Source organism: Gallinula chloropus (genome assembly GCF_964237585.1).
Source record: "Gallinula chloropus genome assembly, chromosome: 20".
NCBI classification, from domain to species: Eukaryota; Metazoa; Chordata; class Aves; order Gruiformes; family Rallidae; genus Gallinula; species Gallinula chloropus.
In genome coordinates this window covers 331,105-359,063 of record NC_140105.1, presented here as the reverse complement: position 1 = coordinate 359,063, position 27,959 = coordinate 331,105, and the positions used below count along the sequence as shown (strand labels likewise).

The 27,959-nt window shown below is 58.9% G+C and overlaps 1 protein-coding gene across 1 annotated transcript in view; it reads left to right on the top strand.

Annotated features, from left to right (window-relative positions):
• Positions 1-8,998: 8,998 nt before the first annotated feature.
• The window catches only part of NTN1 (netrin 1), a gene marked incomplete at both ends in the record, with an annotated part of 76,276 nt that continues 57,315 nt past the window's right edge, over positions 8,999-27,959 (top strand). Inside the window, one exon of the mRNA XM_084273645.1 lies at positions 8,999-10,022. Coding sequence (XP_084129771.1) covers positions 8,999-10,022 — 1,024 coding nt within the window. The remainder of the gene's footprint in view (positions 10,023-27,959) is intronic.

Genomic DNA, 27,959 nt, shown 5'->3' with positions numbered 1-27,959 from the left:
TGAGATAAGGACAGTTACTGACAAAAACCACCATGAACATAGAACAATAACAGCCAGTTCCACTCACACCCAGTGCTAACACAGAGTAACTTACTGACCTGATGATTACAGAGCACTGCACGATGCAAGGATGGACCGCCCAACCTGACATCCCAGCCACACTCAGACTGTCCTGGAGGCAACAAACCCCTACCCCTCCCCAGCCAGCCCCTTTTATGGGGCAGTGATGTCAGGGGGTGTGGAAACAGCCCAGGCTGACTCAGCTCACCTGGGATAACTCAGCTCCCCTGGGATAACTCAGCTCACCTGTGCTGGCTGCTTGGGGAGGTTGACTCTGGCCTGTCCAGAACCAGGACAGGACCATCCTGCTTCATCCAGAAGGACAAAGTCCTGATGCCAGCATCAGCCAGAGATGCTTTCAGTAAAGGTCTGGGGAGGACCTGACCTGACAGCGGCTGGGAACATGCAGAGGTTGCAGGAAGCAGGGAAATGCCACTGCCCAGCTCCTGAAGACACCCCAGCACACACCCTCAGCGTGCAAATTCCCCAGGGAAAACCTTCCACAGGCAGTGGGGTTTTCCTGTGCTGGGAATTCAGCTCCGCTCCAAATGAGCTGCTGCTGAAATATCACTGGCTTCAACCTGCCATGAGCCATGTATTTAATGTTAAGGAGCCTGATAAAGGGTGCGAGCACCTTTCCCTACTGAATTCCTGAGGAAACTGAGGCAGGCCCAGTGTCACCCACTTGCCCCAATCCCCCTCCTTCACGCTTCCCAGCCCCTCTCCCACCCGCAGTCCCTTCCCGCCGTGTGCGGTGGGATCAGGTTGCAGGCAGCGCCTGTGCCGCTGTGCAGCGCCGACAGCGAGGAATCCAGCCCGGCAAACAGTCACTGCCCAGCTGCTTCCCCTCGCGTAGGAGCCGGGTGAGACAGGGTGATACCGGTCACCGGGCTCTGGCACCCGCTGCATGGGGCAGGAGTTCTCCCAGGTGGGTTTGGGATGGTGTGGATCCCCCAGAGCACAGGGACGATGTGCAGGGACTGCTGTGCCAGGGCAGACACCATGCTTGTTGGCTCTGCTCACTCAGATGCATCCTTTCTCCATTGCTGACCCTTGCGTGGGTGTGCAACACCAATTAATGACACGGGTAATGGCTGGAAGTGTGGATATGGAGCTCTGCCTACCTCAGCCTGGGGATGGAACAGGGCTCTGCGTCCTTAGGAGGGAGATGCAGACAGGTTGTCCCCAGAGAGCTGCTGGCCCTTCCCCAACACGCCGCATCCAGGGCTCACCTTGCTGCCTGGCCTGAGCTGCATTCCCAACTGCCTTACCCCGAGTCCCCTTATTAAAAGGTTATGGCCACTCGAAGGCCACTTCATCCCAGCTTAATACATACTTAATTGTAATTACGTTAGGACAGCTGCCAAAAAGAGACCGAGTGCTGCAAAGTGCCCTGGGTGAGGCTCTGAGAAACACGCTGTGGTCCTGCCCAGATGACATGCCTGAGGCCAGGCACATGGCCTTAGCAGCCCTCCTGTATAAAGGTGGGTTGGGATGACAGGATTCCCCCCTAGCACTCGCCATGCCCTGTCTCATGCCAAGAGGATGCTCTTTGTGAACCCAAAACCTGGCTGGCTGGTCGTATGATGCTCTTTGCCCAGACCCGTGGATAAACCCAGCCTGGCTGGCTCAGTCCCTACAGATCCTGTGCTTCTCACCTAAAGGCAAAGGATGCTTTCTGGAATATATTTTTTATTATTATTTTCAAACAAAGGAAGCAACAGCACACCCACTTCATCTGCGAGGCTGAGACGGAGCCGGCCTCAGGACTGCCACGGGTGGCAAAGGGACCTGAGCCCGTGGCCCCACTCATTGCAGCACAGCAAGTGCTGGAGAAGAGTTCATTATTTGGCAAAAGGAGTTACTGACAGGTGGGAATTCAGGAACTCTGGGGACCGACGTTTCCATAAACCTGCTCCTCAGGTAGCTGAAATACAGCCAGTCCTGCCTGCCCTGACCCCAGCCTCAGCCACCCACCCTCCCTCTCCCCCTGAAGCCCTGCCCAGGTTCCATTTCTACCTTAACACCGGCTTAAGAGGATCGAATTCCTTTTCACAGCTCTATTCTGAGTCAGCGGGGAGGAAAACTCCCAGCAAGTCCATCAGCATTGCAGCTCCCTGGCCTTTCATAGGTCCCTTATAAAATCATGATCTCAGGTTCTCCTGGATGATAGCAGGTCCCTCGGTGGGACATTTCCCTATGCCAGGGCCAAGGCAGCCCCCACCAAAAGCTCTCATTGTGCCCAGCACAACGTCTCTGTAACAAGGGTGAGGAGCTGCCTCTGCCCCAGCTGGTTATTGTGAAGGAACGTTGGTTATTTTAAAGGGACGCTGCTCGCTGTACCTTGCTCGCTGCAATGTCCCTGCCCCAGCAAGGCTGTGGTTTCACTGTCCTGGGCACTCTCTTTGCTCCGGGTGGTGCTCGGCCGCCGCCAAAACACGGACTCGTTTCTCCCCCAGCACCAGGACTCTGGTGACGGAGCCTCTTGTTGAAGCTGGTCCGGGCAGCGATTAAAAGGATCAATTCTCTTTGAGGTGCAAAGTCGGGAGGAAGGGACTTTGCTGTTCTCCTCCCCACCCAGGGCCCAGGGGAGATGCTCCAGAACCAGCACCCTGCTCCCGGAGCTCACGGCGCCCGGGACTCCAGCAAGCTGCAGCGAGGTCGGGCGGGGAAGCCTTGTGCAGCCCCGGCTCCACTTTGCTCCTTCTCTGCAGGAAGCGGAGAAACTTTCCTTTGCTCCCTGCAGAGTCACAGCACTTGCAAGGAAAAGCAGAAATAATAATAATGGTAAAAAAAAGAGAGATGTCGAGGACGATTGATGGCTGCGGGGGTCAGGCTGCACCCAAGGAGCCCACCCTGAGTGTCTTCCCTTTTGCTCCGCCTGCTGCCAATTACCCGTGACGGGGAGCGGGGTCCCTGCCAGGTTCTTCCTCGCACAGGAAGGCAGCGGTCACCACAGGGCAGCGGTGATATCCCTCTGCCCAAGGGACAGCCAGCCTCAGAAGTCTCTCCGGACAAAACATTTTATTGAGTAAATCCCATCTCCCCATCCCCTCCTCCCCACACAACTCCCCAGCAATGTTTGTACAGGAATCTGCCCTCCCCGAACCTGTTCTCTTCACCCCACTTCTCCCATGTCTCTCTCCCTGGCAGCAGAGTCCCCCAGATCCGTGAAATCAGGGTTCATCAGTGCCCAGAAACACTGCTCCGTCGGGCAAGCGGTTCCCCCAAGCCTCCGGTCGCAGTGGGGTTTCTCCAGCTGTGCCAGGCATCCCCAGCTGTGCCGGGCATCCCCAGCTCACCGATCTCCAAATTCTCTCCTGGTATATTTGTCTTTTCTGATTTAGCTCAGAACATTTTGTTGTGAGGTCACTGTGCTCCTCTCCTCCTGCTCCCTGTAATACATCGTCCAGGAAAGCAATTTTCCCTTGGGAATGGTTTGGAAGTGTAGGGGAGCTTTTCTTGGGGTGCACGAGCAACTCAGGTCTGGAGGGTCTGTGTGTGTTTCTGGGCAATGCCAGGTAACATTCACCCTTTCTCCCTGCTGGTGACACATGCACAGAACCTGGCAGCATTTCTGGGATAAGCTGCATTATTTTCTGTTCTGTTACATCTTCACCCATCCGAATCGAACCTTTTTCTGCAGAGAAGCACAGGAGTAAATCACAGGGTTTAACAGCTTTACCACAAGAAGTTCCTCTGTTTTCTTGGCTCTACTTGGCAGCCAGGCTGCTGCAGTTCCTTACAGTGTCCTAATCCACCTGCACATCCCCAGGAATGCATTTGGGTACCTCCTCACACGGCCGGGAGCTCTCTGGGCTGCTGAGTGTCAGGCTGCTCTGCTGAAAATAAATCGAATATTACACACACAGGGCTTTCCAGTCTTCCCGCTCTGAAGAAAACATTTTGCAAGGGAAAATATAGTATTCCAGAGGCTTATCTCACTTGGTGGCAATTCTGGGTGTATAATTGAAAACCAAGTTGATCATTAGAGGTTCACAGAGATGCTGAATAGCCCAGTGTTCAGTGGTCCCTGCCAGCCACGGCCAATTTACATTAAAGGCTTGATTCCTTCTACAGCCCACTTCTTAGCCCCTGGGAAATCTCCTCGTTGCTTATTCCCCGTTTGCAGGGAACTCGCACTGTCTAGCGTGAGGAGAAGGCTTGCTCAGCTCTGCCCTCGCTGCTGCCAGCAGCTCTGTCGCCGTTTCAGTAGGGTGGCACTGCCCGTGTGCTGCAGAAGAGGCAGCATCAGCCGCATGCCCCCCTATCCCCCCACCAAAATTTGATAGTCGGGTTCTACCCACCATTCCCTAAACAGGGGCAATTTTTTTTCATCAAATTTGCTCCTTTTTTCCCCCTTTTTTAATAAAAGATTGGGGGCAGAGCTGTGCTTTCCTCGGAATTGGAGAGAAAACTCCGTTACGGGACACGGGTCTGCAAAGCGATCAGGGGTTTATGTGCAGATTACAAGGCGTAAATATTGGGGCAACAACAATGACAATCAGTGCCTGCCGAGGGGCAGAGAGCTTTCTGGTGGGGGATTAAATGTGATGTGCAAATGTTGTGATCTCTGCTGGCAGAGAGACATCGGTCCGGGAAGAGCCCGCGGTGCCTTCTTGACCGATTCCCTTGGGACACCTCGGGGGACCGGACAGTCTCCCTCTCCTTTCCCCGGGTGTATTTTTACAGCCTGCCAGCCAGGCAGTGCAGATTCCAGGTATGCCTGCTCCCGGGGGTCAGGGAATAGCATCCCTGCGCGCACACACCCGCTCCCTCTCCCTCCTCCCCCCTCCTCTCACCGCATCCCCCAGCGAGCCCTTTGGAGCTCAGGGAAACATTAAATCCCCCGGGATCCCCCCACGGCGGGGGAACCGGGCTGCTCCTTCCTCCGCCCCGGAGACCGGCGGGAAGGGAGCGGCGATCCCGGCCGGGAGGGACCCGGCCAAGCGTCCGAGCTCCGGCTCAGCCCTGCCCGAGACCCGCGGTGCCGCCGGCCCCGGCGCTCCCCGTCCCGCCGGAGCTGAGATGCGGCAGCCGGCGGAGCCGTGCTGGGGCGCGGAGGAGGCAGCCGGGGCGGGACCCCGCGGGGTCTCTTCGCCCGATCCGGCCGGCCGGGCCCGCTCCGCTGCCCTTTGCACCTGCAGAGTGAGCCGGGGAGGGGACGGGGGGGCACCCCGGGCCGCCCCCGGTGCCCGGGTTGAAAAGATCTCGGAGATATTTTCACACCTCAAACCGCCGCCCCCCTCTCCCCCCCCTTCCCACCCGCCCCCCGCCTCCTTCCAGCCCCCATCGCCTTGATTTAGCCCTTGGTAATTAATTTGGCATTTCAGAATAGCTACTGGGCTGGATAATGGCCTCATTCATCTCCCCAGCCTAATCTGAACAGAATCTGGAAGAAAAGCTTTCAGAAAGACAGAAACTGCCATTCGGCAACTGCTCAAAAGAACTGTCACTCCAGGGGAATAAATCGCTCCTGATTATTTCAGCCCGGGTCTTCTCTGCTTTTCCAGCCGCTCCCGGTCCCCGCCGGGGGGACGGCCCCCAGATATTTGAAGAGGGGAAGATCTGGTTGGGTTTTTCCCCTCCTTTCTCCACAACCCAAGGCCGGGCGGTGGCAGGGGGAGGTGTGCCCGGGGCAGCTCATTGTTCCCGGAGAGGTGGACGAGCTCCGGCACCCGAAGCGATTTGACTTTTAAAACAGGCTCTGAGCCGGGGCCGCCTTTCGCGGCTGCTCCCGACGGGGCTGCAATAAAGCCCGTCTCCTCTCTCCTTCGTCGGGGCTTCTCCCCGCCAAATACGGGGGCAGACAGACCAGACGCTCAGCCCGTGTGCCCGCACGTCGGTCCCGGTCCGCTCGGGCGCTTTGCGGGTACCGGAGATGCTTCGGTCCCGCTTCCGGTGCCGACGATGCTCCTGTCCCGGTGCTGGTACCGGAGATGCTTCGTTTCCAGTGCAGGTTACGGAGATGCTCCGGCGCCGGTGAGAGCTAGAACGCAACGGGGTCTCAGCAGGGCTGAGGCCAGCAAGGATCTGTCCCCACCGACCAGGGCCTGGCTATCTGGTGTTTAAATAGCAAAAATCCATTCCGAAATGGGGGTCGAGCCGGGGGGAGGCACGGCCTGGTGCCCCGAGCATCCCCCCACTTCATCCTTCCAGGAGCGCCCCAGGCGTCCTGTCCCGGAGGGAGAGGACAGACTCGGGACCGGGCCCCGGGGAGCTGCGCCTCGGGCCCCGCGAAACTGCTTACACGCATTTAATAGCTCGAGGGCGAGGTGGTAATTAGAGGAAAGCCTCAGTAAATCACGTTAATGACCGCAAGAGCCATTACAGACGCCGGGGGTTGTGAAACACCGAACAGACCCGGCGAGAAGGGCTGGAAGGTGGCGAGAGCCGCAGCTTGCGCCCTGGCTGCCGGGCAGCACGGTCCCCCCGAGCTCGGCTGCGCCGGGCTGTTGTTAAATTAACACCCTACTAATGGGATTAAGCAGCACCTCGGGTTTGCAGGGGAGTTTGGCGTGGGTCAGGTTTTCTTAGGGGGATATCACCTTAAAAAACCTTCCGGGATTTTAAAGAAACGCCAAAATTTCGGCACTGCCCCGCGCCCGGCACCGGCGAGAGCGTCGTGGAGGATCGGGGCCAAACCCGCATCTTCCCCGTCCTCGCAGCGGCACCTGCTTCGCTCCCAGCCGGGCCCAGGAGTCCCGCGCATGGCCCGGACCCGGGCAAGCGGAACCCCCGGGAGAGGGGCCGGTCCCGGACACGTGTGGCGAGCAGAGCGGGGGCTGAGACACGACGAGCGGGGACACCCATAGCAAGCACCGGGGGGGTCACGGGTCCGGATTTGAGGCGCCAGGCTGGCCGCTCGCCCGGCCTGACCCCGATGGCCCGGGACAGTTTGGTCTGAATTGCCCCTCTCCTTCCTTAAAGTTCCTCGAGAGGTGGACGGGAACACAGCATCCCCCACACAGACGCCCACACCCGCCGCCTTCCCCGCCTCCGCCCCGCGCAAATCGGGCTACAATTCAAGAGCGGGGAAACAAAAAGTATCTCCGGGTGTGGGACACAGGAGGAGTGTCGGTGTGTGTGCCCGGGCGTGCCGGGTGGGACGGGGACCCCCAGACCCGGGCTGGCCGCACTCTTCCTCCGGCGAAGGAGCAGCGAGGGGGAGCAGGACTGAGGGGCTGTTTCCCGAGGAAGAGTTAACAAATCCCGGCAGCGGTGGGGCCGGGGCGGGGGGGGGGGGCGCGGGGGGGGGGGGACCCGGGGGGAGCGGTGGGGGCAGGGAGGCTGCGGAGCCCCGCTGCCCTGCAGGGAAGGCGGTTGCATTGCCAAAGACGCCCCGCTGGGCTAGCAGGCCCGGGAGCAGATTAATCAGGCACTAATTCAATTTACAACAACCACTTTTATTCAGCTCGGTGGCAAAGAATTCAAAGCGGGGAGAGGGGCGGGCGGAGGGGAGGGGGCGGAGGCCGGCCTGGGGCTCGCCGCTGCCCGGGTAGCCCCTGTCCCCTCGGGCCGCCCCGACGGGGCTCGCCGGGGAGGCGGCCGTGCCGCCGTGCCAGGGCCCGGGCGCTTGAGTGACACAGCGTGGGCAGCGCTCCGAGAAAGGGCACCTCCGTTGGAAAAATAAAAGTGCCCTTTTAATCAGGGAGGGAGGGAGGGGAGGGGAGCGAGCAGGGCGGCCGGGAGCCGCGGGGGGGAAACCTTCTGCTCCCTCCCGGGATCATCTCGCCAGGAATCTCGGCACCGTCCTCCGGGGACGGCGCATCGGGGCATCACCGGGGGAAGAGCCGAGCCGGGGGACATCCGGAGGGAGGCAGCCGTAGGGAGGGTGGCCCGACCGGCCCCGGGGATCCGCTGGGGCAGGCGGGAAGGGTTGCCTGAGGCTGGGGCACGACCTGGTGCGGGACAAGTGCCGCCCTTTAACCCCTTCCTCGCTCTGAGGGGAGCGCTGGCAAGCTGCAAACCAAGGGGGAGCAGCGAGAGGCGCCGCGCAACCCCCGTGCCCGGGCTGTCCCCGGGCTGCACCGGAGAAACCGCCCTTCGCCGAGATGAGCCGCCTAAAACAACCTGCCGGGGGTCGCCAGGCCCCTTCGCTCTCCTGTTGTGCCCAAGGACTCGAGATTTCCCCCAGTTAAACTCCCTTGACATCGCGTTTTCTTTCCCAGGGGCGAACGCTCCGGGACGAAACCCGCCGGGAGCCCCCCCGCAGCCCAGGCGGGCTGCGGGCTCCGGCACTGGACGGTGGCTCTGCCCCGGATCCCCCTCCCCATAGGGCCAGACCCCATCGGCCTTGGTAGGAAAACGAACTCGGCAGCGACCAGCTGCGAGAGGGCCCGATCCTGTCCCCACAGGTAGGCGGGGGTGGAGCTCCTCTCCCCCTTCTCGTCCCATGCCCACGGAGCATCCCCGGCAGCCCCTTCGGGGGCAGAGGGGCGGGGGGCGATGGGGGAGAAGGAGAAGAAGGACCCTTCCTCGGTAGCCCCGCGGCAGCTCTGGCGTCCATCGCCGCGGTGTCGGGGAGGGCTCCGTCCTTCTCCCATCCTCCCCCCTCCCCCCCCCCCCGCCCTTCCCGAGGCCTGTGCGTGTCTCTGGCTGAGCCGCCAGTGGATGTCGTTGTTCTGTTCCTTGAGCGCGATGTCACTCCTTTAGCATGACCTCAAACGCGGCGGGGGCTGGGACCGCCAGTCATTCTCCGTGCGAGAGCCGGGGCGGGAGGCAGGCGGGACCCAGCCCCGCCGCCAGCCGCACTTTTGTGGTGCCGCCGCCGCCGCGGTCTCCCCTTTCTCCGCGGGGCTGGCCGCGGGGCGGGCGATGCTCCGGGCTCCCTGAGCCGCCGCACCGCGTCCGTCGGCCAAGTCGCCCCGCGGAGCTGCGCGCTTAGAGCCGCGGCTCCCCTCCCTCCTCTCCCCACGCCGCGCGGAGGTTGCGCAGGATGCCGCGGAGGGGCGCGGAGGCGCCGCTGGCCCTGCTGCTGGCGGCGGCGTGGCTGGCGCAGCCCCTGCGCGGCGGCTACCACGGCGTGAGCATGTTCGCCGTGCAGACGGCTCAGCCCGACCCCTGCTACGACGAGCACGGGCTGCCCCGCCGCTGCATCCCCGACTTCGTCAACTCGGCCTTCGGGAAGGAGGTGAAGGTGTCGAGCACCTGCGGGAAGCCGCCGTCGCGGTACTGCGTGGTGACGGAGAAGGGCGACGAGCAGGTCCGCTCCTGCCACCTCTGCAACGCCTCCGACCCCAAGCGCGCCCACCCGCCCTCCTTCCTCACCGACCTCAACAACCCGCACAACCTGACCTGCTGGCAGTCCGACAGCTACGTCCAGTACCCCCACAACGTCACCCTCACCCTCTCCCTGGGCAAGAAATTCGAGGTGACCTACGTCAGCCTGCAGTTCTGCTCGCCGCGGCCCGAGTCCATGGCCATCCACAAGTCCATGGACTACGGCAAGACCTGGGTGCCCTTCCAGTTCTACTCCACGCAGTGCCGCAAGATGTACAACAAGCCCAGCCGCGCCGCCATCACCAAGCAGAACGAGCAGGAGGCGGTCTGCACCGACTCGCACACCGACGTGCGGCCCCTCTCCGGCGGCCTCATCGCCTTCAGCACCCTGGACGGCCGCCCCACCGCCCACGACTTCGACAACTCCCCCGTGCTGCAGGACTGGGTGACCGCCACCGACATCAGGGTGACCTTCAGCCGCCTCCACACCTTCGGCGACGAGAGCGAGGATGACTCCGAGCTGGCCCGCGATTCCTACTTCTACGCCGTCTCCGACTTGCAGGTCGGCGGGCGATGCAAGTGCAACGGCCACGCGTCACGCTGCGTCCGTGACCGCGACGACAGCTTGGTGTGCGACTGCAAGCACAACACGGCCGGCCCCGAGTGCGACCGGTGCAAGCCCTTCCACTATGACCGGCCCTGGCAGAGAGCGACGGCCCGGGAGGCCAACGAGTGCGTGGGTGAGTCCCACGCCGCGGGCACGGACGCTCCGGCGGACGCGGGGCAAGGACGGGGAGAGGGCGCCGGGGATCCCCGGAAGGGTGGGGAGAGGGAGGGGAGAGCGACGGGCCCGGCAGGAGCCGGGCAGAGAGGGGCCGGGGGCCATCCAGGTCCCGGCAAGGGAGCGAAAGGCAGGGGGGCATCCGGGGACAGGCACAGCGAGCAGCGCGGGGGCCTCCGCGGACGCGCAGGGAGACTGAGCGCGGGGCATGGCGAGGGGACCGTGGTACCCGGGAGCGTAGGGGCGAAGGAGGCGATAGCGCGGTTCCCGGAGACGCGGAGCAGGGGATGGGAAGGCGCTCGGAAGCGCGGGGAACGGGACACCGAGGCGCCCGGCGGCGCAAGGCAGGGGACACAGAGGGACCCGGGGCCCCACCGGTGACGCCCCCGAGGTGCGGAGCAGAGGGCACGGGGAACTGAGGACCACCAGGCAGGGGACGGCGAGACACGGGGCTGTTTGGGTCAGGGAGCTCAGAGGGAGCGTGTGGCGAGGGACACCGGAGGACCGGGGAGAGCGAGACAAGGGACACGGAGGGACCCAGAAGCGCGAGGCCGGGGGCACCGGGGGACTCTGGAGCACAGAGCAGGGGACAGCAGGAGGCTGGGAAGCGGCAAGGGGACACCAGGGAGCTCAGAAAAGGGGACATTCGGGAGACCGGGAAAACACCGTCCGTGTCCGGGGAAGCGCGGAGGAGCCCTTGATGGCTGGCAAGGGTCTCTCGACCCGGGCAGCTCCCGGCCGGGGGTGCCGTAGCGCGCGTGCCGGGGTCCGGTCGGGGGATCCCGGAGCTCCCCGGCAGCCGTGCTCAGGGCCCGGCAAAGCCTCCAGCTCGCCGGAGCGGCTTCGTGCGCGGACAGGACGGGACGGGCTCCGGACCTCCCGGAAAGGGAAGGCAGCCGGGGACTGGGGCGGCAGCTCGGCAACGCCTGCGGCTCCCGTCGCTGCATCCTCAGCGGGTGCGGGTGGCCCCGGGGGTGGGCGGCGGGGACTTGAGCGAACCCCAAATGAGAACCGGAAAGCAGCCGGTTCCCTCCCTCTCGAGCGAGAAACCTGCGCCGTCCTGGCTGTGAGCGAGCCCGAGCTTCGGGGCTGTTCCCTCGCCTCTGCTCGGGGCGGCCAAGGGCGATGGGTTTGGGGTGCCCTTCCCCTCGAGTCCCCCACACCCCGCCGACAGCTCACCCCGATCTTCCATCCCCTGTTCCCCAGCCGGATCCCGGTGCGCTGCCGCTCCTCTCCTCCCCTCGCCGCGGTTTAGGAGGCCGGTGCCAACCCCTGGGATCAGCCGTATGCCGGTGACCCAGCCCCGGGCTCCGGGATGCGCCACGGGCTCGGCTCTTGGGTCTCCATGCCGCGACCTCCCTGCTCCGCGGAGCGCGTCCCCGGCACCCGCCGCCCCCTTGTTTACACGGAAAACACGGCTCCGTCTTCCAAAATATTTGGAGCTCCGACGATAGGGGAAAAAAAAAAAAAAAAAGAAAGAAAATAACCCCCTCGCCGAGCGCCGGGGTTGGGCTTTTTTTTTTTTTTTTAATATTTATTTTCCCTTCGCCTCATTTTTTCCCCGCAAATCACAATCAGATGTGTCCCTTGCAGAGAGCGCAATTTTTTCGCCGGCGCCTTCAACGCCGAGGCACGGCCAAACCTGGGTTATCTGGCGAGGAGGCGGCGGGGGGAGGTGCGGTTTGTGCCGGTCTTGCAGCTCGGTGGCACCGGAGTACACGCGGTGGCGGCGCCGCGGAAGGTGCGGGGGTCCCGGCAGCGATGCTCTGCCCCGGTCCGGACCCTCCGCTGCTCACGTCAGGGCGGAGAGGCAGCTGGGGAAGCGGCGGGGAGATGCCGTTTCCCGGCGGGTGCCGCTCGGACGTGCCGGCGGAGCCGAGCCGGGCTTTATCTCCGGGTTTGCTTTCCTCCTGTCCCGGCGGGTTCCCTCTCCTCTGTCCGGCGGAGCCCCGGGCCGGGACCCCGCGCCCCGGTTGTCTCCCGCCACCGACCCAGGGAGGCCCCAGTGCTGGGCTTCCTCCGCAGCAGGTCCAGGGGAACAGGAGGGCCTCGTCTCCCCCCAGACCACCGTCCCGTCTCACAGGCAGGGACCGAATTCCCTGCATGCAGTGACAGACTTGCTGCTCTCGGCGATGCCATAAAATTCGGCGCGATCTTGGGGTACTGTTGGAGCCCTGGTGTACTCTGCAGGGTCCTGAAGCGCTCCCGAAAATGCTTCTGCTCGGCTGCTGCGCTGGCCCCGTGTGCTCGCTATCCTTCTCCCTTTCGGTTTACTTCCAATAAAAAGCAAACAAGTTCCCGGTTTCCAGTAAAAACTGCAGCTTTTGTGCCAGTCTCCGTGCTTCAGGTCGTGCACAGTCTGGTCGCAGCCGAGTCGGGCTGCTGCAAACGAAAATCACTCTATTTTTTTTTTTTTTCATTTCCCTCCAGCTTTGCGGGGAAGCGAATGTTTTGCAATGATGGAGCTGCCATAAAATCATTTTCCTCCTCCCGTTCCTGCCGCACATTCCTTGGGGCCGTACCTATGGGTCTGCACAACCAGCCGTGGCCAAACAACCGCACTGCCCTGCCAAGCCCACAGCGCCTGGAATAATCCCCCTAGATAAAGATCACAATAACCCCATTCAGCTCCCACCCACTTGCTCATGACCATCGGCCCACCCTGGTTTCTCTCCTAAACCCAGAGGGAAAGTCAGGTTTTGCGGTCAGCTGAGGGCCACGGACGCGGGGCAGAGGTGGGGGACGAGCAGGGAGGTGACCGGGATGTTGAGTGGGGAGGTGGCCGGGATGTCGGTGGCACGTTGGAGCGATGCTTAACCACCTCACAGGGAAGCCAGAGGAGGCCAGGTCCTCCAGCAGCAGCAGTGAGGGTGTAGGTGGATTAGCCAATTTCGCTGAATTTGCCCCAGCTGGCGGTGTGAGAACTGATTCCAATTTAATTTTTTTCCGTTGAATTTGTTGGGTTTTATTATTATTTTTTCCCTGGAAAATTGTGGGAGGTGTTTTTTGACCAGGGAGAAAAATGACAGAATGTGTCTGCTTCCCTTAAAAATTTGGGTGTTTGCTTTGGTAAGCCCATTCCCCCTGCCAAAACCGAACCTTTGTTCCTATTCATGCTTATTTGGGGCTGAGAAAGAAACGCGCTGGAGTTTCTGACAAAAAGTCAAAATTTCCCACGGGAACGTTTTTCACCAGCCAGATCTAATTTTTCTTTATCACTCGCTGCCTGGAAGAGCCCGGGCGCTGCGCACTGAGCGTGCGGGGCCTGCCCGGGGAGATGTTCTCCGGGGACCTGCTCCTGCAGAAGAAGCCCGGCCAGCAGCTTTTCACAGATTCAGGTTCCCATCAACTTTACCTGGCAAATAATTCATCCATGTAGAGCTTGGCTTGACAGTCGGCTTTGGCCAGGCGCCTGGGAGCGAACACGCCCCAGGGAGGACACAGCTTGGAGACCAGCTTGAGGCCTGTTCTCCATCCTGCTCTCCAGCGCCGTCAGGCCGGCTCCATTTGCTCAGCGTTGGTCCAGCTCAGACCTCGTGTCTCCAACCCACTCTGCCCCGATGAAGCTTCCTGCTCCACTGTGAGAGGAGACTGCAGCTGGAAATGGCCTGAACTAAAGTGCTGTCAGGGCCCAATTGCTGGTGGGCTCACGCGGACACAGGGATAGGCAGGCAGGGGCCCCCACCAGATTCAGGGACATCAGTAAAATGCAGTGGACACCGTGCCACAGTCTCCTCATGGGCCACAGCAGTGTTTTGAGTGCTGGAAAAGGGCACAAACCAGCGCTGCCTTTACACACTCCTTTTGGCTTGCAGAACACACCTTTGCATTTGCCTTGGCTGGAGAAAGTGCCCCTGGACAAGCCCAGGCCGCAGCCTGCGACAGGCTCCTCAGGAGCGACCTCCCAACGGCCTTCCCAGCCCTTTCCCCCGCGGGGCCGGGAGATGCACCCGGCACCTGCACGTGCGTCTGACGTCAGCGGCGTCCGCAGGTGCTGGGCCCTCTCGGATTTTGGCCCTACGTGATGCCGAGAGAGTGTTTAACAACAAGAAGTGCAGTTGCAGCGGGGGAAAGGAAACATATTGTGTGTTCAGGGACAGGACTTGGCAGGACCCGCGCACGGGGCCTGGTGTGAGGCTCTGCTCCCCGGCAGTGGAGTTCCCAGGCTGGGATGTGTCTCCTGTCAGAGCGATTTGCGAGCAAGTCTCTCCTCCAGCTAAAAGGAAACTACTTCGTCTCTGACACAGAGGGGATGGGGAACTACCAGAGAACAGCCAGCCAAACATTCCCAATGAAAAACTTCCTTCCAGGTGAACCCGGGGCTTTATCACCACAGTGGTGGTCCAGGGAGGTGTTTGCAGGGTGATGCTTGCTAAAACAACTGGCGGGCTCGCTCTGTCCTCTTCCCAACCAGGAAAATCAAACCTCAGCAGCTAGATCTCACTCTGACAGTGCAGAAGGGTGTAAGGACCATAGGATTTCATCTCAGGGGGTTCCTGGTGTCCCTTATTAAATTTAGGTGACCCTTTTCTTTAGCCTGCATTTATCTCCTCCACCTAAAAAGCCTCCGTGGTTCCCGTCCCACCTGTGCTTTCCCCAGGGTCGGCAGCATGGGGTAGTGGGTAGCACTACAAAACGATTCCGTCCCATTCCCCTCGGCCTCCCAACGGGACAAGGAGTGAAGCTGGTGGTGACTGATGGCGTTGGGGTCACCAGAGCATGCCTGCAGCTGTTGCTCAGCACGGTGAGCAGCCCCCGATGCCAGTCTGCAGGACCGAGGCACCTCGGGAGCACGCAGCAGCGTGGGGAGCGAGGGCAAGTCCCAGGGCCACTGATGGGTGACGATGGTTCTTGGTGGCCATCAGATTGGGAAAGACTGGACTGAAGGAGGAGGATGTCCTTTCTGCTTGTTCCTCTTCTGTGGTGATTCAGGTGTCTTAGGGGACAAGAGGGAAGAGAGGGCTCTGTGGGAAGTGGAGTGTGGAGCTGTCAGGGACCTGCTTGGGCACATCCATTGCACCAGCTTCACCTCCAGTTCTGGGCACTGTGGTGAGATGGGAGTCAGACAGAGGACTTAAGGGGCTTTGTAAATCCCTCCGTGGGGAGAAGGGGTCTGAGTGTCCCCAACGTTTACCCTGCTTGTGGCCATATCTCTTCCAGAGGGTGGGGGAGGGATGCAAGCATCCCTTCTCGCCTTGGAAAGCATCGACATTTCTCATCTGAGCAAAGATGCTCCGAGCAGGATTTCCAAGCTGTCCCTGCAGTATCCACAGGGTGCCTGTGCAGGACCCCAGGGTGTAGTACCCTCTGCCCATGCTGCTGCCTGGGTCTGGGCAGCACGGCACGACAGTGTCTCCAAGCTTGAGCAAGCCAGGCAAGGCTGACAGCTGGATTTTGGAGCTGCTGTGTGCTGATGCTGCCTGCTACCTTCTGATGGTGTTGAGGATACTCATAACTTCTGATCTCCAGGCTTGTCTCGTGCCTCAGTTTCCCCATTTATAGAGAACAAAGTGGGGCTGTGCAATACACTTTGGGCTTGGGGTAAGAAATGCATGAAGAGGTGTTGTACCATCCTCGTGTTGAGAAACACTGCAACCAGGGAAGCTTCACCCATGGCATGACACCAGCCAGCAACTGGAAGGGGCCCTGTACGGGCTGGACCTGTTGTGGCACCGTGTGCCATCCACAGAGCCGTGGGTCCCCTGCACCCCAGCCCTGGTCCAGCTCCGGTGGGTTGTTCTGCATGGGGAATTGCCCAAGCTGTGGGTAACACTGTGTTGCTGAGCAGATGGGTGCTGTAGCCATAGAAATATGGGACCATAAGCTGCTGAGGGTCCCATTGTAGCTTCCTGAGCAGGCCTTGCATGGGCAGAGCTTTCTCACAGGCTTTTATTCTCAGGAAGCTTAAAGTTAAACTGATTTCCAACAGAAAGGTTTTTACACCAACAAACAAACAAACAAAAAAGCGCAGTTAAGGCTGAAACAAAACCGGCTTGGCACTGGGGGTTGGACACTTGCCTTCCCTTGAGCTTGTCCACGGCTAATCTCTGCCCTCCTCTTTCTGGGCCAAAGCATGTCATCCTTATTCAGCCTCTGCTGTCCTCGCTTCGGCAGCCTCCCCGTGACCACCCGGGGGGACGTGCTGCCTCTGTGAGGACAGAGCGAGAAGCGTGTGAGGGCTCCTGGATCTCCAGGGTCTGTAGGGATCCTGCCTGTAAAAACACTCCCAGGGTCCCGGTCCTGCTGCCTGCCCCGGGAAGTGAGGGCAGCTGGGATGTGTGAGTGTCCCAACCCATCTCCCCTTCATCCTCAGGGATGGGGGATGGACCACGGGGGACCGCTGCTGCCTTCCACTCTCAGTCTCTCCTGCCTGCCCTTGGGATGCTCTGCTTTTTGGTACAGTGGGTTTGAAGGCTCTGGTGCTTATTATGGGTTATTGTGTGCAGGGGTTGGGCCGTACAAGCAGAGTTTCCCTGGGGACCTTTTTGAGGGTTTTGGGGTGCTGTAGCTTCTTCCCCAGTCAGTCTTCCCAAGGGACACGCAGAGCAAAGGAATCCTTGGGTCAGGGTGACAGGAACCAGCTTGTGCAGGCGCTGCAGATGTTGTGCCGTGTTGCTGTCAAAGAGCAGAAATAAACCCAAATCAGCCCCAGGACCCACCAAACACAGCTCCCAGGGAAGCACTGACAGTGCAGGACACAGCAGCCCTCACCAAGCAGGGCTAAGCCCTCGCACACGCAGCCCCCAGACTCAACCCAACCCAGGTCATTTATTCTCAGCGTGTTCATGCTTGAAACGAGCAGGGCCCCCCCGATTTTTCAGGCAGCAGCAGGGCAGGGAGGGGTTTTGCTGCCAGCATCAGCCTGCACGGCCGGCTCGGAGCTGGGAACAGGGTTCGGCAGTGTCAGAGCTCAGCAGCCCTGTCTGCTTTGTCCCCAGGGTGTCTCCGGAGCCGTGGCTGCCGTTTGGCCTTTGCTGCTGCGATCAGCGGGAGATATTTCCTTTGCATGACCCGAGCTCCCGTCCCCGAGCAGCCCTGCCAGATCCCCGCTGCTTCCCGCAAGGCAGCGTGGAGCCTGGCATGAGCACGGGGCTCAGCCTGGCGCTGCGTCCCGGCGTTACGGGGCAGGCGGGGCTGGTCCTGAGCCGAAATCAAAGCACAGCTCCTAAAGGAGCAGGACAGACCCTCACCCGGTGTGAACCCAGCCCTGTCCGCTGGCAGGATCGCACTCCCACTCCCAAAACCCCATCGCCTTACAGCTGGGACCTGCCTGGCTGAAGTGATGGGCAGGCTTTTAGAAAGATGTCTGTGTAATAGCTTTCATTTATGGGGGATTAGGATGCCCTGGGGACTGATAAGGAGACAGGGAGGCTTGTCCCGCTCTGAGCCGGTGCAGTGAGGTGCCTGTTGGGGGGAGCGGAGGTGGGGGTGGGGGGGGTGGTGGGGGGGGCTCGGCTGCTTCTGCTCCATCCCAGACGGGCTTGCAGCAGAGCGCAGCGGCACGGAGGGGCTCAGCCCCACGCCGGGTGGGAGTTCGCGTTGGGGTCGTCAGGAGGCAGGGGATTAACTGTGGGGTGGGAGAAATGTGGTGAGGTTTTAGGTAGATGTTAACAAAATGAGTTCCGAGCCCAGAGAGCACAAGCACCCATGTCAGCAGAGCGCTGGGATGGAGCAGGGACCGAGATGGATGGACGGATTGGGATGGGGACACGGCTCAGCCAGGGCTTTGGACTAAACAGCACTGGTTTCAGGGGAGATTGGAGTGTGAAGAAGTTTGAAAGGAAAACTCTTGCCTGCACCCTCCCTACTGCCTGCAAAGCTGTGTGAGGGACATAAGGCTCCTCTGTACCTGTTGCTTGCTGCACCCCCAGCGACGCAGCTCCCGGGGCAGGGGTACAGTCACTTTGCACAGTAGAAGCATGTTATGAGCAGCAGCAATTTTGTGCTTAGCTTGTGGGGTGGATGAAGCGATCCCTCCAGTGACAGCTGAGACCTCGGGGTGCCCAGCACTATCCCCTCTGAGCCCCAGGACAAAGCAGCCTTTCACCCTATCACTCCAAAGGAATTTTCCTTTCAAACCTTTTCAGAGTGTCTCTTAAATGCTGGGAGAGTTGAGAATCGTACCCACATCTCCCTCCTTTTTGAAAGAAAAGAAGGAAAGAAGAAAGAAAAAACCTATTTCACACTCTCCTGGAGGCACAGGGTCTTTCTAAATTATTTCCTGGGGGCTTATGGGCTGGCAGAGACCTCCGGCTTTGCCCACCAGACGCTGTCAGCCGGGTTATGGCATCACCTGGAGAGGGATGCCCCAGGGAGCTGCATGGGGACTGCCAGCCCCCTCCTGCAATGTGCCCCGGAGTGGGTGAAGGTAAAGGATAAGCCCAGGGGACCCTGCCACCTTCCACCCAAAAATGAGCAGTGAGAAAGATTGTGTAGGCAGGACAGCAGGAGCACCAGCGAGATTGGGGTGAGCAGCTCCAGGGGTGCTTCAGAGACAAACCTTTTCCTTGCTCGAGGGTCTAAGCTGCTGCATCTCCTTGGGATGCCAGGACTTTCCTCCCAGCACTCCCAAACTCACCCAGAACAGGGCAAACCCAAACACCTCCGCAGCCTGCTCAGGACCCCCCACTCGCTCCCGCGCTGTGTGCCACATCCACACTGGGTCTGCGAGCTCCCAGCTTGCACGAGGTGCAGCCTGGCTGTTCCCTTCCCGATCAGCATCCTCACAGGCTCCAAGTGTGCAGGTTCACATGGGAAGATGGATGAGGAGCCCGTGTCATCTTCCCCGTGGTATTTCAGAGCCATCCATCACCCTGATCCCTCGCAGGCTGCACTCAGCAGTGCTGTTTGGATGATGCTTCGCTCAGACCGGGTATGACTATTGTCACAGCAGGTCTGTAGGGGGAATTAACACCACTTGATGTCGGCTGCCTGGGTGGTTAGGGTCCAGGCTTAGGCAGGAGGACCACAGTGGATGGAGGGAGCAAGGGTGGACGAAAGGTGTTTCTTACACACACTGGGGATTTCCTGGTGTCCAGCAGCCCGAGCAGCACCTTGTTTTGTTCTCACAGCCCCAGAGGAACTTTCCTTCAGGGTCCAGCATGTGATCTCTGGTTGGTTAGGAGATGCTCTGGGAAGAACTGAGCCCTGCATCCAGGGAAGCAAGGAGGGGTGAGGGAGCAGGCAAGGCAAGACCTTAATCTGCCTGTTCTCAGCTTCCTCTTCTTCATGCTACACCTTCCCCAGATCCCACTCCTCATGCAGGGACACCCTGATTCTTCCTGGACCACTTGCATGTAGTAACACATAACTAGAAGGAGCCTGTCCCAGAAGCAAACCCCACATCCCAGGGGGATGTGGCAGAGGTACCAGGACACTGTAAATGCACCAGGGAAGAAGGAAGGTGAATGGTGGGCAGGGCTCAGAGAGAAGAAAGAGGTCTGGTTTTAAAACTCAGCCATTGTGGTGCATGAGATAAGTGGAGCAGCTCGTGGAGCATCCTCAGGATGGCCGAAACTGGCTGTTCCCTCCCGATGCTGGCGGGAGGCTGTTGTTCTCTGGCCTCATCTGATAAGCAGCGTGGAACCATCGTGCGTTTTGCCTTCCTCCAGCAACGCAAACTGTCCCGAGCCAGGCTGTTTGCTGGGTCGCTCGCCCGCCCCTTTGCAATGGGGAGTCAGTTCTGGTTAATGTTGGAGATTGTAACGTGATTACCCAAAGTCTCATGAAATTAAATCACTTTGCTTCAAAGCGGCCGGGGAGGGGGAGCGTCCCTCTGGCAGCAGCGATGGCCGAGCGGATATTGAAAGCAGCCTGGTAGCCAGTATTGCGCCGCGCACAATTGAACTCTGACAGTGTGAAGGCAAATACAAACAGCAGCCTGTGTTTGCACACAAAGGCTCTGTGCACCAGTGTCCCCGGCCCTGCGCTTTACACCCTCGGCTCTCGGGCAAAAAGTCCTGGGAGGGTTGGAGGGAGGGAAACTCCGCTGCATATTTAGAAATGAATTGAACTGTGCAAACACGCCATTGGGAAGCTCTCAGTGTAACGCTTTGGATCGGCTACCCGCCGGGGCTGGAACACAACTGCTGGACTTGAAAGGGCAACTTTCACGCTGAAGCAAAACTGGACAAAGGAAGATAAATGAAATGGGCTCCCGGCGGGGTTTGGTTTGTTTGTTTTTGTAACTCGACTAATATTCCCGCATTGTGCAGCCCAGCAGCCCAGTGTCTCTCCTCACACGCTGCTCGTAAATCCGGGCTAAGCAGGCAGTGCCGGCAGCAGGCGGTGTGGGCGGAGAGGGGATGAGCCCCTCCAGCGCAGGGCCCTGGGGACCGTGGGGTTGTCCGCTGCAGCAGTCATGGTGTGGGGAGTGGGATGCTCCACATCTCCAGGGTGTCTGTCACATTGTGCTGTGCCAGGAAGGTCTGAGCCAGAGTGGTGATGAGCATCCCTTTAATTCCCAATAGCATTCAGCATTTTGGGGCATGGCGCACTGGGACAGCAGTGGGAGGATCAAGAGGGCTCGTGGACCAGCGCAGCTTTGCTGTCCGTTCACTCAGCAGCTGCCTTAATGGTTTTAATGGAACTGGCAGCAAATCTGCAGAGATTTTCCCCAGTGGGGGTGTCCCAGGCAAACGGCAGAGCGAGAAGCTGTGCTCGTCCTCACCGTGTGTGTGTGGGGATGTGTCTCTGCAGAGCTCAGAGCCTGTCCGGGGCTGGGGGATGCTGCTTCCCCGGGATGGCCCATGTGTGCAGTATCCGGGCACCGCAGGGTCCCCAGGCCCATCTGGGTGGACACAGCCAGGTTAAATACAGGCACCTGATTGATTTTAGGGGGAAAACGATCCCCGGAGGCAAGACCCCTGGAAATTCACTGGCTTCTAGGATTTTAGGGGATGAAGCAGCCATGTCAGGTACCTCAGCATTTCTCTAGGTAGCACTGAGTAAGCAAAAGCTTTTAACCATCAGCTGCAGAACAGTTTTGATCAAACCGGGCAGTAAAAATATCAATACCTTTAACATGGAATAAACCCCAGCAGCCCCACAGCACAAGTGAAACCACCGAGTCTGGCAAGCCGGTTCCTCCAGAAGTCCAGCCCCCAGTGAGCCGTTTGTTAGTCCCCACTTCAAGAAGTTTCACCCAATCAAAAAAACAACCTAAAAAACCCCCCAAACCCTGAACAAAAATCCTGACAAAACCCCAGACGGCGCATCACGTGCTGGGGGCGGCCAAAGAACCCCCCTGGTTTGGGTGACCAATGAATGTCCCCGGGGATGAAAAGCGAACGATTTGTCGGCAGCCCACGCACTTGAGAACGAATGATCCAAATTATTCAGCGAGTCTCCCTGGATAGTGAATCCATTGAAAGGGGATCGAGACAGAGTCATAAATTATTCATCACCCAAAAGAGAATGAAATGCATATAATCATAACAATAATAATAACAACAGCAATCGCGACTCTAATAATAGTAACAAGAATTTCTCTCTGCTGGGAGAACCAGGGAGGCTCATGGGCTTTATTTCCCCTTTATTCCAGCCCCTCCTTTGGAGCAGCTGGGTTAAATAAAGGGATGTAAAGCAGGTCAACATTTGGAATAAAAGTATTCATTGCCAATAATCTGGCTGCCATGCCTTGCCTAGGGGTGATGGAGTTTGCATGTCGGCCCTCGGCAGCGAGAAGGTCCATGAACTTACGTGCATCACTGTTAATTGATCAATATAATTAATTTCTTGGGGCCCTGGACTACTTTTAAGGAGTCTGTGGAAGTGGAGGCAGCGGAGGCATGTAGTGTACCACTGTCCCCAGAAAATTTATAGGTGTCCATGAACTGAAAGAGAAGTGGAAAGTGCTGGCCTAACACATCTCCCCGGGCTTCAACTCTTCCTGGCTTGAATAGGACCTTGATTGCAGAGTCACCCGGGAGCCATTGAGGCAGTAAGAGAGCTAAGGAGAGGCCACAACACTTGTCACACAGCCCGTGAGTTTCCTGTTGTCGCTGGCACACATGGTTTTGGCTGGGAAACACCGCAGATACGCCAGGTGCCTGAATTTGGTGCCTTTCGGCTCTCTGCCGTTTGCTGCCCTCAGGATCCGAGGTTTCCTCTGGGCATCTTTTATTCAGGACCCCTTCCATCGCCCATCCCCCCATTCCCCCCCATTGCAGAGGGATTTTCTCCAAGGGGAGCGTGCTGCCGGGCGAGGGCTGGTCGATATGGAAGATTCAAATACATTTATATGCTTGTACCGTGTTGTAAAGCGCCCGACTACAACTTCAGCATGCAAATGAACTCCCGTTCGCAGCGAAGGGGCTCAGCCGTGGCACTCAGCCATCTCCCAACTGTTTCCCACAGGTCGCCCCGTGTTTGCAAGGGGCGGGTCGGAAGAGCTGTAGGGTCCCTTCGCTGCCATTGGGCTTCCTCATAGCTTTCTCCACCTGCTGCTCTCAGCAAGGAGAGAGGAGGTGACTGACTGGCTGTTCTGTGGTGGAGGGTAAAAAAAGGAAAAAAAGAAAAAAAGGGGAAAAAAAGAAAAAGTAAAGAGAAAAGAAAAATATTGGGGGGGGGGGGGGGGAAGGGCATTTTAAAGGCTGGGAAGCATCAGGCTGGACTGGGAAGAAGCAAAGCTCTCACCCTGTATGGTTCCATCAGTGTTGGTGGGTGCTCAGCACCCCACATGGTTTGGTCCAAAGGGGCCGATGCTGCAGCTCCGTGGGGCAGGTTCAGTAACACAGGGCCTGACCATGGGGCTGTTTGGAGACCAGAGACATGGTGGCAGAGCCTGGCTGGGACTCTCTTGCTGACGTGATCCGCAGTCCAGGCTCAGCCCTGCTCAGGTGGGGCAATATATGAGGATGGAGGGAGGCAGAGGAGGGTCCGGGGCACGGTGGGGTGCCCGTACCCCAGCGTGGTGCCACTGAGCATTGGGGTTCCATGTGTCTCCCCGCGGCCACGGTGGGAGCTCCAGGCTGTCAGATCCTCTGCTGATGGGCAGCTGTATCGCAGGGAGAAGGGAGCGTTCCCGCTGGCATTTCTGTTGGGAGTCAGCTCGTGGAGCAGAGCACGGTTCTCATTACCAGCTCCATTTCGGTACAATAAATCACAGGCCAGAAAACACACTTTTGGCCTGCGTTCTGCCCTCAGTTATGAGTGGCAGTAACCAGAGGCAAACCCCAGCTTCGGCTCCAGTGTTATGGCCCATATGTTCACCTTTTGGAATTAATTTCTGCTGGTAATTTCTGCGTAATTATATGGCATTGAAGGCTGATTATATGCTTCCTCTCATGGGCAATTAATATTGCTGATCCGGTGCCAAGGGTGCACTTCACACCACACAAACCCATGAAGAGAGACAAGCTCAGCCTCCGGCGCCGGCTGCAAGGTGACATTGGGGACCCTGCTACCTTCAGCGGGGGGAGCCTGGACCCCCCACCCCCAGAATCCTCGGAGGAGATGGGGCCACCAGCCAGCAGCTGAGTGCAGACTGAGCGCTTGCTGTTGGGCTGTAGAACGAACACGGAGCGCCTGTGCGTGCTCCAGCTGCTGCTGGAGTATTTGGGAGGTCATTTCTGCCGAGTGGGCCGGAGGAACCTGTAATTGCAACAGATGCTCTCTGGCGGCGTGGCCCTGCGGCTCGTCTCCCAGAGCAATAATCTAATTTATATCTCATAAGACAGTTTTATTTCCCCGAATTAGCAGCGCCTCTCCCCGCACCAGGGAACCGCGCAGCCCCCGGGGCCGCGGCCGCAGCCCTCGCTCCTGCTGCAGACCGAGGGAGTGGAGAGTCGTAAAGGGGCTTCTCGCGCCGGGTTATGGTGCCTATAAAATTATCCCTGCTAGAAGCCAGCTTGCCATTTAAAGGAGCGATTTGAGCGGATGACAAAGGCAGCCCCTTGCAGCTCCCGTAAAACAGCCCAGTTCCAGTGGGTGGGAGGAAGGGCCGTGGCTTTGCCCGAGTCGGGCTGCTGGGGGTTCCGATGCTGCTGCTGCGGCACTCGGGTTTGTCTCTCGGCATGTGAGCGGCTTCACTGCACACGAGAGGGAGAGGAGTGACTCCCAGCTTCGCCGGCGGTGCCTGTGGGCTTTGGGTGAAGCTCGGCTCTCCCTCTGTGCAGTTTGCTCCCCCCGGCTGGGTTTGGGCTCAGCTGCACATGGGCTTTGCCGCGCTGATGGATTCACTCCTGTCCTGCCAGATGCAACTGCACAACCCCAACCAGTCCCAGCTGGAGACCTAAGGCAGCAAAATGCTTACCGAGCTACGAGTCATTGTTAGTTTTCAGAGTGAACAGTCCCTTGCAAAGCTGAGAGCAGCTTGTCCCTAATAGCTTGTGCCACCCATTAGCTGTGACAGTATCATCCGTTCTCAGACAGCTTTCACCTACATCCCCAAACCTCAGCTCCGAGCATCACAGGATCACATTTTTCCCTTACCCCATCCACTCACAGCAGCAGAGAGAAGCTGGGAAAAGCATCAGGGATAAGGCAAACCGAAAAAATCCCAAACAAACAACACTGTAGGAGGGAAAGCCAGCCGGTCTCATCCCACACCAGGACTGCACAGCCGGGGGCTGAGGCTGTGCCTGGATCTGAGCACTTTCTAGAGGGAGGAAGGGACAGTCCCGGGTCTGTCCCTGCCCCAGGGCAGATGCTGGGGAAGCAGCCGCAGCCGCTGAGCAGCTCTCCAGGCTCCCAGCCTCCCGAGACTTTAATTTTTGGGAAGCTTTAACATCCCCAGCTTACCAAGCGCTGAAAGAAAGGTCAGCTAATCCTTCACAACGTCTGAATGAATTCAGGCCCAGAAGTGAGATTACTAAACAGGGAGCGGGAGGCCGGGAGAGCTGCATGGATACAGGGACCCTTCCCATAGTCAGGCCCGGCTTTTCTAAAGAAACGGACCTTTTATTTCAGTTCTCATCTCCACCCCACCCCCCCGCACCGGGAGGAGGGGAGGGGGATGGGCAGACGAGGCCGAAGCATCCAGCTCCAGGCCCCCAGAAGCAACCCCACCGCTGCAAATACTGTCAGGGCTTGGCAGAGGGGAGCCCTAAAAAAGCACTGAGCAAGGGTCCCCGGCTGCGGGATGGATGGACACGGCAGCTGGGAGGGTCCTGCAGAGGCTGAGCATCCACCACAGCCCAAGCATCATTCTCCCCTCCCCCTGGATACCCTACTCTGTGTTCTAGCTCCAGAGCTTGGGCAGCAAACCCCACAAAGCAGAGTGTCCGTGTCCCTCCTGGCTCCTGTGGTGACTTTCCACCTGCATCTCTGAGTGCTGTCTTTGCCTGGTGACCAGGCACCTAGACACCCCCATGCACAGGGTGATGCCAGCTGGACCCCTGAACGTTCCTGTGTCCTTGCCACTTGCTGCCATGCTGAGGTCCCCTTTGTGGGACACCCAGAGAGACCACCCAGGGGACTGAGCAGCTTCCGAGGTGGGTGCCTGGCCGCCCCTGGGTGCAGCACCCCTTCCTGGGGAGGGGAGTGGGCATCTTGCCCACAGGCGCCCAGTCCCCTGGCCGTGTGGGGGCTGTGGGGCAGCGCAGGCAGCCCCGTTCTGGGCTGCACCCACAGTCCTTTGTGAGCCCCCGGGGCGATGACATGACAGGACCACTAAGGACTCGCTTTTCTTCTGCAAATCAACTGTCCTCCTCAATGCTGGAAGAGAGGAGCCGATTGAATGCAGGCAAGGAGCGGACCCCCGGGGTGTGGATGCACTGCGGATGAGCCATGGTAACCTGGCTACAAGTGTGACAGCGCAGACACCCAGACCCCGAGCCTCCCTGCCAGGCTCCCGAGTCTCCCCAGATTGGGTATTCAGGCCGCAGGGTTCTGTCTATTGACCTCCAAGCACTGTTCTGCATGGGAGAATTTTCTTTCTTTCTCTCCTGGTAACTGCAGCATCCAGTGTTTGCAGTTGGAAACTTTTGCTACCAACACGACCAGCTGGTAGCTCAGCTGGGAGCTGCTTGCCCAGTGGTGGCCCTTCGTTCTCAAGGTCCCGGGGCCAGCTAGGAGAAAAAGGAGAGCATGCTTTGTTCCAGGCAGTCTGTGATGATTCCAGCTAGGTGGGATGCTCCGTTCAGCACTGGCCGAGCACCCAGTGCCATTGCACTGCCAGGCTCTGCCCCAGTCCTCCCTCTTCCTGGCAAAGCACCGGGTAGCTATAAACGTTAACCACCAGTGTCTATGGGAGATGCACTGTGAGTCCCCTGTCACGACAGGAGGGTGAGAGGCAGTGAGGGGATTGCCAGGGGAAGAGGAGATGACAGCTCAGTCTCCGCCACTTTCGGAGGGTCCAGCTGCAGCCCATGTCCAGCATCCCCTCCAAGCCCCATCCCCACCGTGAGCTCATCTCGGCCTCTCCATCAATCCCCTCCACAGCTCCCGCATCCTCTGCAGACGTTGCCCCCAGCTATTCAACCACTCTCCGGATCATTAAACATATTGAGCAACACCAGTCCTGTGACTGGTTAATTAGTAAAGAGTTGACTAATTAGTTAATCATGTTTACCAAGTGCTTTGAAAGTGCTCAGTGTTATTATTTTTAATTATGACTGTGCCCCGGGCGCTGCTCCCCTCCCACATGCCAAGCCTTGCCGGGTTTGGACCCTTTGTCTCTGCTACCCGAGGCTGGTGCTAAAATGGGAATTTGCCTCTTATCCTCTGGTTACCAGGTTTCCTTAACAGCCTCTTGTGTGGGATTTTAGAAAAGCCCCTCACAAAGTCTTCATATACCCTGGCACACTTAACTCGCCCTTTCAAAGCTGCCTTATCCGTTAAGGAGGCAGGATCGGCTCTCGCAAAGCCGTGCACAGTGGTGCCTTTGTGCACACCTCATCCCGCAGCCTCTCCTGGCCTGAACAAAAGATCAGCCGATGCCCAGACTCGGTCTCCCATCTCAGCCCTGGGAGGCTCCAATCCCCCGTGCCATGCACACCCCTGTTTCGGGAGCCTCCCGTCCTAGGTGACAGAAGCCAGAGTTCCCCATCAAAAGGAAAGCAAGCTCATTCCCACCTCTGACAGGGTGGTCACAAGGAGAGCAGGAAGAGAAAGTGAACTGCAAAGATTTCATCTGCTGAGGAGAATGTGGCTGGGGTTTGTTAGTCAGGGGAGGGCCCTGGCGTCTCTGAGGAATCAAGAAGACTAATCATCTCGGGACTTTCTTCATGCATAAAAATGTCACCAGCTCATTAGGCAGTGTCATAAAGAGCCCCGGTTGTCCCTTATCACTGTGTGATCTGAAGAGGAGTTTTCTAGCACCAGCTGCAGAACAAAGACTCACCTCCACAAGGCACTGAGATGGAAGGAAACCTGGCACTCAAGCAGACAATAAGCTATAAAAGTAGCAAAGGGATGCCACAGGAGCAGGGTTTGAGAATACTTCTGTCCCTGTGAGCTGATTGGAGGGCACATCATACAGACACTACTCCAGGATACAGCTGCCTTCACCCAAGAATTTGCAGTGCCCAGGTTGCAGTTGGGAGCTCTCAGCTCCTGCTCATCTAGAAATCTCATGGCAGTGTGTTGTCAGGGCTTGACATCTCCAGGCAGCGCTCATGGGAATGGCTGATGCCGTCCTGGGCCTCTGCTTATTGGGATGTGGTTGCAGAATCATGGTCACGCTGGCCGGGGAGCAGGAGGGTACTTGCACTCTCCTTGCACTCTGAATTTCCTTCTTGGAAATCCTTCCTCCCTTCCTGGCTGCCAATGTACCCAGGTGCCTGAGATGAGGCCTTGGGCTTTGCCACGGGCCTTTAGATTGGCCAGAAGAAAGGACCTGTTGGCGCAGGATCCTGGTTCCAACCTGAGCAGCACCAGGCTCCCTGGGAGGTTTTTACTATTGGGCAACCCTGTGGCATTCTCTGTAATTTTGGGGTTTCTGAACCAAAGATGG